The sequence below is a fragment of the Bos indicus genome, chromosome 6, assembly GCF_029378745.1.
Source record: "Bos indicus isolate NIAB-ARS_2022 breed Sahiwal x Tharparkar chromosome 6, NIAB-ARS_B.indTharparkar_mat_pri_1.0, whole genome shotgun sequence".
NCBI lineage: Eukaryota > Metazoa > Chordata > Mammalia > Artiodactyla > Bovidae > Bos > Bos indicus.
The window spans coordinates 96,555,377-96,567,819 of NC_091765.1; the positions used below are offsets into that span (position 1 = coordinate 96,555,377).

At 39.2% G+C, this 12,443-nt stretch overlaps 1 protein-coding gene across 1 annotated transcript in view; it reads right to left on the reverse strand.

The window, feature by feature from the left end:
• Window positions 1-12,443, reverse strand: part of PRKG2 (protein kinase cGMP-dependent 2) — a 125,372-nt gene that overhangs the window by 15,099 nt on the left and 97,830 nt on the right. Inside the window, exons 15-17 of the mRNA XM_070791654.1 lie at window positions 7,864-8,027; window positions 2,542-2,664; window positions 740-802 (exon numbers count right to left, since the gene is read on the reverse strand). Of these exons, the coding sequence (XP_070647755.1) occupies window positions 740-802; window positions 2,542-2,664; window positions 7,864-8,027 (350 nt within the window). The remainder of the gene's footprint in view (window positions 1-739; window positions 803-2,541; window positions 2,665-7,863; window positions 8,028-12,443) is intronic.

Genomic DNA, 12,443 nt, shown 5'->3' on the forward strand with positions numbered 1-12,443 from the left:
TATATCATCATATGTGAAACAGATCGCCAGCCCAGGTTTGATGCATGAAACAGGTGCTCAGGGCTGGTGCACTGGGATGACCCAGAGGGATGGGATGGGGAGAGAGGTGGGAGGGGGGTTCAGGATGGGGAACACATGTATACCCATGGCTGATTCATATCGGTGTATGGCAAAAACCACTACAGTATTGTAAAATAATTAGCCTCCAACTAAAAGAAATAAATTTTAAAAATAATAATAAAATAAAATGTGGAGAGCTAGTCAAAGGAAAATTATGTTTAAAATTAATGTATAATATCAATTAAACTGAAATAGAAGGCTATTTAATAGTTGGTCTAGTTAACCCATTCTCTTGAATATGGATAACAATGATAGTATCCTACTTTAACTGCAAATCAAATGTCAAAATTAGAATTTGATTCCTTTACAGAATCCAAGATAATATTGGAAAATAATAAAGATAGCAGCAGATAAAAAGCTAAGTTGCTATAACCTGAATATGTAATTTTGTGATTTGTTTTGTAATTTTATCCATACTTGGTGGGAATTTCCAGCACTGGCGAAACCACACTGAGATTGATCTTTGTAACTGCAGCTAGTACAACACAGATGAAAAATAAAGCACCAGAAAGGGTAAACTGAGTGTCTGGGGAGGGCTCTTTGCAGCATACTGAGAAAAGTTTCAAGATGACCACATTTTAAAAATATTTCTATATTTTCTGGGCAGAGAAATATGTACCTGTGTTTCTTAATGTCATTGATTCCATTCTTCAGATTTCCCAGTCTTTCTGTTGGATTTTGCCTACAAAAAGAGTTTTCAATCAGCTGATAATAATTATGCTTGAGTGAATTTTACATTCAAATTTTATGCTTTTTCTTTATCCATTCATTGATTTTGTCAGTAATATGTATAAACCAGGCACATTTGTGTATAGGGAGACAGAAAACACATGCCCTCTCTGGAGGAGCCACAGTCCAATTACAGTCAGAAATATGAATATATGTATTTATATATCCCAGTATATAGCTATAGGCCATATATGGGCTTCCTTTGTGGGTCAGCTGGTAAAGAATCCGCCTACAGTGCTGGAGATCTGGGTTCAGTCCCTGGATTGGGAAGATCCCCTGGAGAAGGGAAAGGCTACCCACTTCAGTGGTCTGGACTAGAGAATTCCATGGACTATATAGTCCATGGGGTCGCAAAGAGTCAGACATGACTGAGCGACTTACTTTCTCTATATAGCTATAGATACTTAGATATAGATATTGATATATAGATAGGTATATATCCCAGTGCTTTAAATGAGCTATGAATAAATGCTTAGAAGAATGCTGCTGCTAAGTCGCTTCAGTCGTGTCCGACTCTGTGAGACCCCAGAGACGGCAGCCCACTAGGCTCCCCTGTCCCTGGGATTCTCCAGGCAAGACCACTGGAGTGAGCTGCCATTTCCTTCTCCAATGCATGAAAGTGAAAAGTGAAAGTGAAGTCGCTCAGTCGTGTCTGACTCCTAGCGACCCCATGGGCTGCAGCCTACCAGGCTCCTCCGTCCATGGGATTTTCCAGGCAAGAGTACTGGAGTGGGGTGCCATTGCCTTCTCCACTTAGAAGAATAGGCGGATGCTATTATATCTTACCAATTTTGCTAAGAAGACCAAGGAAAGCTTTAGAGAATCATTTACTATGGAGTTAAAATTTTAAAAACATGAAGAAATTTCTGCAGGAAACCAGCAGCAAGGTTTCATGTCCTAAATTTACTAAATTTTAATGCACTTTTGAAAGTTCGTATGTGCAAAAAAATGTTCAAAATGCTTAAAAAAGGCAAAAAAATTAAGTTTAAACAAAATTCTAGAAGTCTTCTGTTCTCCAACAAATTACTTTTAATGTTAAATAGAAATCTGCAGTAATTTGCAATAAGGTCAGAGGAGTAGTTTTTTAAAAAACTGAAGGCTGAAAGAGGGCATACAGCAATACTTTATCATCACCACTGAAAATTAACAGAGGCTATAGATTACTCCTTCATTATGGTAAGTTTTGTGGTTTTGTTTTTCTCTACAGCAGACAAAGATGATTCTCCAGGATAACCTGAACAATCTGGATAACTTTTAAACTATAAGAAGGTACTGTGGTTCTATCATATGAAGGAAATTCAAACTCCTAGTACAGACCATTAAATAGAAAACATGTAGGCGCGTGCTAAGTCACTTCAGTCGTATCTGACTCTTTGCAATCCTAGGGACCGCCAGGCTCTTCTGTCCATGGGATTCTCCAGGAATACTGGAGTGGGCTGCCATGCGCTCCTCCAGGCGATCTTCCCAACCCAGGGATCAAACCCATGTCTCTTACGTCTCCTGCATTGGCAGGCAGATTCTTTACCACTATCCACCCGGGAAGCCCAAAGTAGAAATGATTTTCTTTAAATATACTCTAACTACATAGAAAAGTACTATAAGTAAATACACATATAACTTTAAAATGGCAGCAGAAATAAGAAGCCTTCACACTTTCCCTAAAAACAAAGGATTTTTAATAGTCATTCTCACCTGCAAAGCCTCCGAATCAGATCCTCAGGTCGTCTTGTTATCTTTCTGGGAAAATCCATTTTTTCAATGCCTTTGAGAATCAGATTGTAGGTCATCATTTGGTCAATCCCAGAAAAAGGAGGGCTAGAGAAAAGCCAAAATAGGACATTAGGACCCACATCTGAGACACATTTACAGCTAATATTCCATCCTCCCTCTTTCCCTCCTTCCTTCTCTCTCATAGGTTGTTTTATAGCAAATCTGCACATATGCTAGAAAATAATCTCATTACTTGAATACCACTTAAAATACATACATACACAGATAGACACAGAGGTAATCTATCGGGTGGTGATAATCACTGAAAAGAAAAATAAAGGGGAGGACAGAGAGTGAGAGAGAGGCGTGATGTTTTTAGACACAATGGATAGTAAAAGGGCTTCAGTGGTAAAGAATCCACCTGCCAAGGCAGAAGAATGGATTTAATCCCTGGGTTGGGAAGATCCCCTGGAGAAGAAAATGTCAACCCACTAAGCCTCTCTCATATGCTGACAATTAAGCAGAGATGAGAATGAGTCACACTGTTCTCTTGTAGACAAAGAATTCCAAGATAGCAAGGAGTCAGGAGTGGACACAGGTTATTCTTGGAAATGGGAGGGCAGTGTTGCTGGTGGAGTCAGTAAGCAGGGCAGGAGGATAAGAGATGAGGGTCACATGACTATAGACCCAGTGGGCTATGGGAAGGACCTGGGAATGTGTTCTAATTTACAAAACCCAAAGTAAGGTTTTAAAAACGTGTTGATGGACTTCCCTTGTGGTCCAGTGGTTAAGATTCCATGCTTCCACTGGAGGGGTGGTGGAGTCAATTACTGGTCAGGAAACTAAGATCCCGAATGCCAGGTGGTATGACCAAAAGGTAGAAAAAAAAAAAAGAAAAAACAAAACAAAACAAAAAAATGTGTTGAAAATAAACTGTGATGGTTCTAGTGGTGGGGGAAGGCAGGGCTGGTAGCTCGGACTAGAACAGTAGTGGTGAAGGTGGAGATGTGATTGGATTCCAGATTATTTTGAAGAAAGTCAACAGGATTTGCTAATGGGGTGAATGTGGTATGCAGGAGAAAGCAAAGATTCAAGAATGATGCTAAAGTGTTTTGGGGGTTTCCCTGGTAGCTCAGCTGGTAAAGAATCCACCTGCAATGCAGGAGACCTGGGTGCAATCCATGGGTTGGGAAGATCCCTTGGAGAAGGGCATGGCAAGCCACTCCAGTATTCTGGCCTGGAGAATCCCTATTGACAGAGGGGCCTGGCGGGCTGCAGTCCATGGGGTCATAAAGAGTCGGACATGACTGAGTGACTGAGCAACTAAGCACAAAGCGTTTTGATCTATAGAACTGAGCTATTTTTACTAAGACTGGAGTGGGCTGGGAGTAAAGGATGCAGAGCAGGTTATGAAGAAGAAAATCAAGAGTTATGTCTTGAACATCCAAATAGAGATGCTAAGCAAACAGTTGAACTTAGGGGTCTGGAATTCAGGGAAGAACCTAGGGCTGGAGGTGTGGTTCTGAGGAGTCCTTAGACAGCATTTATGGCCAGGGGACTTGATGTTATCACCCAAGGAGTGAATAGGTAGAAAACAGGTCAAGGACTGAAGTGACCTGAGGTCAGGATGAGAAGAAGGATCTAGCAACAGATACTGAGCTGGAGACTCTAGCATGGGGACAGAAACGAGAGTATTTCAAGGCAACTGTTGCAACAATGAATAAGAAAGTTTACAATAGCTAGGAAATGGAAGCAACCTAGATGTCCATTGGCAGACGAATGGATAAGAAAGTTGTGGTATATATATACAATGGAATATTATTCAGCTATTAAAAATGCATTTGAGTCAGTTCTAATGAGGTGGATGAAACTGGAGCCTATTATACAGAGTGAAGTAAGTCTGAAAGAAAAACACCAATACAGTATATTAATGTATATATATGGAATTTAGAAAGATGGTAATGACGACCCGGTATGCGAGACAGCAAAAGAGACACAGATATAAAGAACAGACTTTTGGACTCTGTGGGAGAAGGTGAGGGTGGGATGATTTGAAAGAATAGCACTGAAACACGTATATTACCGTATGTGAAACAGATGACCAGTCCAAGTTTGATGCATGAAACAGGGCACTCAGAGCTGGTGCCCTGGGACAGCCCAGAGGGATGGGATGGGGAGCGAGGTGGGAGGGGGTTCAACACGAGGGGACACATATACACCCATGTCTGGTTCATGTCACTGTATGGCAAAAACCACTACAATATTGTAAAGTAATTAGTCTCTAATTATAATAAATAAACTAATTTTTTAAAAAAGAAAGCATTGGGAATGAACCACTGAATTTGGGTAACATGTTAATGCATAGACTCTGCTTTTAAAATCACTTTCAAACCTACACTGTTGTGTCATTTAATTTTTGAAAATTAAAGATGAGTTTCACAAACAACTCTGCCATATTTTAGTCACGCTTGAGACGGGAGGATACTGAGAGCTCCCACTCTTTGTAATAAACTTGAAACAAGTTTGGTGCACCGACTTTTCAATAATCTATGTTTCATTCATAAATAAAAAGATGTAGGAAACAAAAAACATTGCTCTAACATCTTCAACTTATTTATGTATTTACAAGTAGGTAGTGTTTTGTTTTGGCTTGGTTTTTCAGTTCTTTTCTTATCTTCATTTACCTCCTGACTTTAGGGCATTTAAAATGAACCAATACAATTTTGTAAAGTAAAAAAATAAATAAATAAAAATAAATCAATGAAAAAAAAATTTTTTTTTAATAAAATGAACTGTCCCCATACCCTATCCCAGGAAACCTTTATAAAAATGATTTCTCAACTTTTTTTTCATATTTTATTTTTAATTGGAGGATACTTGCTTTACAATGTTGTGTTGGGTGTACAAGCTGTACGACAACTTGAATCAGCTGTAAGTATACATATATCCCCCTCCCTCTTGAATCTCCCTCCCACCCATCCCCCACTCTCAACTTCTTTAGGACAACTCAAGACCATTTTGGCAATTCCAAATTATTGAGAATCATTCCCCTTTCCTATTCCCTCACTTTATTTCCACACTTCACATAACAATGTATTCCAGCTGATGAAGACAGAAATGTATATTCTCCAGGTACCTACAAGAGCTGTCACGTATCTGTTAGAAATGCAGCTGACTTATTTTCCAGAGACAAGAAAACCAATTCTTGAAACAGAAATCCTTGTGTCCTGAGACCGTAAGCAATTTTCTCTCTAAATGACTAGCAGGACATTTTTCTTTTCTTTCCTTCAAAATCTTAAGCAATGAATATTTGAAAATATTTGATATTGCAGATAATATCAAATAATCTTTCATGTGGACAAGGACAAAGAACAGAGCCACACATAATCCAATACTGAAATTTGCAGTGTATAAAGTTCAAGAAGATTCCAGGAAACTCTCCTTTGGTAAAGTATGTGCTGAGCCTTGAATCCCCTGAACTGGGCTCATTCCAGCATTTCTTATGCCGTTCCACATGCAAATCCTCCCTGAAATCAAGACTGAGGATATTTGGTTGTAAAGGCTTAAAAGGATGACCGAATCAATTCATGATAAATGGAGGTAGAAAACTGACCTGAGTGCTGTGGGTACATCCATGCATTATACTAAAAGCTCATTTGTATAAGGCACATGTGTTTAATAAAAAACGTGTCTCATTTGGAGTCAGAAGACCTGAGATTAAATCCCAGGTCTTAGTGGTAGATCTCTGACCCAGTCTTCTAATCCATAACATTTAAATCATAAAATACTCATAATACAAATTTAAATCTTAAGATAACAAAAATTCCTGCTTTAACTTCCATATAAGTTTGTGAAAACAAAACTAGATAAAACAGATGTAAGTGCTTTGTAAGCTGGCAAAGGCTTTACAAATGTGAGGTAATATGTGTTTGTGCACATATATGTATAAGTGTGTGTGTGTGGGCATGACTGTTTGGGATCCTGAATTCATTAATATACAGCTCTTTATCACTTCAGGAATGACAATCCAATTTTAACTTGTAAAACTCCTGTTGTGTCTTGTCTCTGTTCATCAGCACCTCTAGAAAGCAGTTGACAAGGGGATTAAAATTTAAATCCAGCAATGCTTCCTTCTTTTAGCATTTCTGGTTAATGATTTATTGGGAAGATGGAAGAATATGGTTAAATTTAATTGATCAATGGATTTAATGGAAATACATCTGCTATTTTCTCAACTGAAAAAAATATATGAGGAAATAATAACAGCCCACAACTTCAGTTCTCTTTATTTTGATGATGAAGTCCCAAAACTTTCACTTAATATAGTGAAGTTATAGTTAAGTATTAATTATACTTAATATAAAAGTATATAGTTATATATATATATATATATATATATATATACATTAGTATATTAGTATATATATATATTGGAGAAGGCAATGGCACCCCACTCCAGTACTCTTGCCTGGAAAATCCCATGCACAGAAGAGCCTGGTAGGCTGTAGTCCATGGGGTCGCTAAGAGTCGGACGCGACTGAGCGACTTCACTTTCACTTTTCACTTTCATGCATTGGAGAAGGAAATGGCAACCCATTCCAGTGTTCTTGCCTGGAGAATCCCAGGGACGGGGGAGCCTGGTGGGCTGCAGTCTATGGGGTCGCACAGAGTCGGACACGACTGAAGCGACTTAGCAGCAGCAGCAGCAGCATTAATATATATACACTATATAGAAGTATATATTAAGTAAAATTATACTTAATTTAAAAGTATATAAAGTATTAATTATACTTTATATAGTATGTATAACAACAGGCCTTGCCCCTCTAGGTGCATGCATGAGTGCTAAGTCATTTCAGTTGTGTCCTACTCTTTGCAACTCTACAAATTGTAACCCCCCAGGCTCTGTTGTCCATGGGATTCTCCAGGCAAGAATACTGGAGTGGGTTTCCACGCCCTCTTCCAGGGGATCCTTCCAATCCAGGGATCGAACCCGTGTCTCTTTGTCTCCTGGATTGGCAGGAGGGTTCTTTACCACAAGTGCCACCTGGGGAGCCCTTCTAGGTAAACTATAGCAGTTTTGCACTCCTTTGCTGTACCTTCCTGAATATTGTCACCATGTTATACCCTAGAAAGCATGCTATACAGGACATAATGTGAAGAGGAAAAGGCATCATGCTTAATCAAAAACACTTCCAAAATGTTAAATTCTTATATACATATATATATATATATGTATTATCATGAGTAAGTTATTTTTGCAGTTCTCTGAAGAAGAGGTGAACACAACTTGAAGGTACTTACTTGCCCGTGAGGAGCTCATATACTAGAATTCCCAGGGACCAAAAATCCACACTGAAGTCATGTCCTTTGTTGAGAATGACTTCAGGAGCTACATACTCTGGAGTTCCACAGAACGTCCATGTTTTCTGTCCAGATCCTATTTTCTTAGCAAATCCAAAGTCAACCTAGAAAAGAAGATCAAAGAAATCTTCAGAGATCGTAAAACTCACACTCTTCTTTAAATCTCCGTTTAACTTCTTAAGGGTTTCCCTGATAGCTCAGCTGGTAAAGAATCCACCTGCAATGCAGGAGACCCTGGTTCAATTCCTGGGTTGGGAAAATCCACTGGAGATGGGATTGGCTACCCATTCCAGTATTCTTTGGGCTTCCCTTGTGGCTCAGCTGGTAAAGAATCCGCCTGCAATGTGGGAGATCTGGGTTCGATCTCTGGGTTGGAAAGATGCCCTGGTGAAGGGAAAGGCTACCCACTCCAGTATTCTGGCCTGGAGAATTCCATGGACTGTGTAGTCCAGGGGATCGCAAAGAGTTGGACACGACTGAGCAACTTTCACTTTAACTTCTTCAGTCTTCTTTCTTTGCCTCCACCCTCCCCTTCACACCACACACACATACTCACAAACACTGACCCTCTCATTCAGGGCCAAGGGTAAACCTCATTACACTGGAGAAAGTTCCATGCACACATCTCTACACCCAGGACTCCTAGAGGGCTAGAGGGTTGGTTTAGGAAGGGGCTGTGTGCTGTGCTCAGTCACTCAGTTGTGTCCAACTCTTTGAGACCTCATGGATTGTATGTAGCCCACCAAGCTCCTCTGTCCATGGGATTTCTCAGGCAAGAATATTGAAGTGGGTTGCCATTTCCTTCTCCAGGGGATTTTCCCAACCCATAGATCGAACGTGCGTCTCTTGTGGAGCCTATGTTGGCAGGTGGATTCTTTACTGCTAGTGCCACCTGGGAAGCCCTTTAGGAAGGGGAGATCCTTCCAACCAAGGTGAAGTTCAGGGCAAGCAGACCAGTGATTTTCAATATCAACAGTGGTATTCATTAGGAAAAGAAGAGAAGGGGGCAGTGACTGACCCTTTTGCACTTCATATCATAAAAGGAAATCGAGGATTTGGAAAAGGAACCATTGTTGAGGAAAAAAGGGCTTAAAATTCTAGACAGTCTTGAAAAACCTTTGTGCACAATGCCTGCACCTTCTCAAGGCTGGGAGTCAGAAGTAAAAGCCAGGATCATCCCATCTCAACTTTGGCTGCACTCTGACACCCTCAGTCCCTCTCAGGGTGGTGGGCGATGGGTAGCACTTGGATTAACTTATTTATTCTGAAAAAATACAGTCAGCACTTACAATTGGCCAAGCTCTGTGCTATAGATACAAAGTGGACTAGAAGAACTTCGGAGTACTGGGATTGCTTAAACAGACATGTGAGAATAATAAAATGCCACGTGAGACATGATACAGAAGATGATGTAAAGTATAAACTCAAAGAGCCCAAAGACATGGATTTCTGGCACATCAGGGAGAAGATAGCTGGGGAAGATGCCATTAGGAGCTGACAGCTGAGCTCAGTGCTGACTGAGCGTTGGGAACTCTCCCAGGGTGATGTATGGGCACTGCCCTCATCTGTCACTTCAGAATAGGTCCCTCCACTTCTCTGAGACTCTATTCAATGAATTCTGCACACAGAATAGAGACTGGAAATAAGACTGGAGCACAGAAGACCCACTCTTTGAATCGAGGCTGTGTATATGACTGAAGTCCTGCCCTGCAAAACAAACAGCTGGTTTCCTTCCAAGGGGTGACTTCGCGTGTACCTTTCATCTCCAAATACATACAGACATTATTTTAGTAAAACCACCCTCCACCGCCCTCAAGTAAACACACACAAATTATACCTGGGCTTCAACATGCATATTTTAATAGCTTCATTACACATGGACTATCTCAATAATATGGCAGTAATCTTGACTAAAAAAATTAAATAAATCAGGTTAACATCAAAATAGGCCCTCATCTAAAAAAAACATGAATCAGTCAATTATAAAATCCAGCCCTCATTTCTTTATTCAAGTATTAATATTTAAAATATTTGTCTTACTTTTAAAAATCTCTTAGAAATTGATCTTTTTACTAATGCTTTTTGTTATGTATTAGAAATTTTTCCTAATATTTCCTTATTAGAAAGAGGGATTTTAAACAACCTAATTTGAAGCAGGTTTTAACTGTTTTCTTTCATCTACCAAAAGGACTCACAATGATAATACCTAAGAGATGGCTGGTAATATTATGAAATTAAAATTTGCAGTTTACTGAGACTAGCGTATCTACTTACTCCTGAGAGGAAGAACCAGTATGAAAATCCTAGCTGATTTTTTAAAGACAAATTCAGGACACAAGAAAACAATGCTTATACCTGCATTTTCACGAATGCATATGGAAATATTATATTTTGTTGTTTTATAACAGCCTTTCAACTCATTTTTTAAATTGCAAGTAAGTTTTCCTTTTAATGATGACTGAAAGTTCATTAGATACTGAGGATACATTTTTAAAAGTGATACATTTTAATTTGAGTATCTGGTTTTGCTTTTGTACTTACATACTAACTGAAAGAGATGGCAGTAATTACATTAAAATTTAAGATTTATGAAAATTTCCCACTTTCTTTATCTCCTTTGATCTTATCAGCTTTAGTCTAAGCCATCTGGTTGGAGAAAATCAACACTCAGACCTCTCTAAAGTGAGGTGCCAAATAGAAGTTCCCAGATCTTCTGATGTGAAGCTCTGTGTATTTCCTATAAAAATCCACACTACCTCTGTCTTGAACCAGCATGGATAGCACTACAAAGCCTCAAACTTTATTTAACCCTTTCTCTTCTAGGCAACAGAACTGTAAGTTTTTTCCTTTATTCAATGAATGTTTATTGAAAACCACTATGTACCAAACACTAGGGTATAGACAAAGCCCTCAATCTTCTTAGAGTTTACATTTAAGAGAAAGAAAGAAAACATAAATAAAAATATATTACCATATAACCAATAAGTACCTACTTATTGTTCCCTACAAGTTCCCTGTAAGTTCCCTACTGTGTAGCACAGGAACTCTACTCAGTATTTTATAATAACTTACAAGCTAAAAAGCTGAAACTCCAGTACTTTGGCCACCTCATGCGAAGAGTTGACTCACTGGAAAAGACTCTGATGCTGGGAGGGATTGGGGGCAGGAGGAGAAGGGGATGACAGAGGATGAGATGGCTGGATGGCATCACCGACTTGATGGACATGAGTTTGAGTGAACTCCAGGAGTTGGTGATGGACAGGGAGGCCTGGCGTGATGCAATTCACGGGGTCACAAAGAGTTGGACATGACTGAGCAACTAACTGAACTGAACTGAACAAGGGAAAAGAATCTGAAAAAATCAAAATGACTTTGCTGTACACTTGAAACTAACACAACATTGTAAATCAACTATACTTCAATTAAAATTTTGACAATATATAATAGCATACATAATATTATCAGATTTTAACATATGCTATGGAGAAACATATAAACCTGTACTGAGATCAATATGAATTACACTCTAAACAGGGTGATCAGAAAAGCCTCTCTGGGGAGGTAGCATTTATGCAGATTTGAGCAGAAATCTGCATGAAATAAAATAAGAGCTCTGTAAAAAATCTGAGCAAGAGTGATCCTGACAGATAAAGAGCTAGCACCAAGGCCCTAGCCTTCGGGAACATGTGTGGTGAAGATCAAGGACTGCCAAGAAGGCCACTGTGGCTGGGCCATAGTATGTGAAGAGAAGAGGCAGGAAGTGAGGGCAAAATTGTGGAGTGGCCCAGTAAACCACAGAAAGAACTTCAGACTTTTTTCTAGGAGACCATTGGAGGATTAAGAGTAGAGGTGTATATGACATGACTAATGTTTCAAAAGGATCATTCTAGAAGAAAAGAAAATAGAGACCTCCTCTTTTTAAAAAAGCTTTTTTTTTTTTTTTCTTAGCAGAACTGAGCTTTTAAGAAGAATCTCTGGAGAAGCTACACTCAGGTTTTCCCTTGTCACTATTAAATTCTCATTATGAAAGTCAACTGAACATTATGCTGAAATCTTACAAACATTGCCTCTGAAGATTTTAATAAACCAGAAGGTTCTAGCATGTTTCTATACTTATAGCAATGATTGGATCTTTCAGAAAGAAAAAAAGAAAAAAAATTTAGCACTGTGGCTTGATGGAGCTGGTATCCAGTAAATGCTAGCTTTTTCCCAGAAGTTTCTCTCCGGGACAGAAAATTTGTCAGATATTGGTTCTCTTGGTCATATAAAAAAGGGATACAAAATGACCACTCTAATTAAGCCAGATGATTCATGGGACACAACATTCCAAAAAAAATATTTATGTGGCATTTTCAGGGCACTTTCTTTGCCCAAGTCTAGACAAGGGTAAAATGGAATCTGTTTATTCTGTCCACCAATAACCAAAGAGGATTTCGTGTTCTTGTGATACTAAGGTCCATCCACTGAAATGGACAAGAGTGGACGGCTTCCACTGAGGCAACAGTGGGTGACTGTTGGGT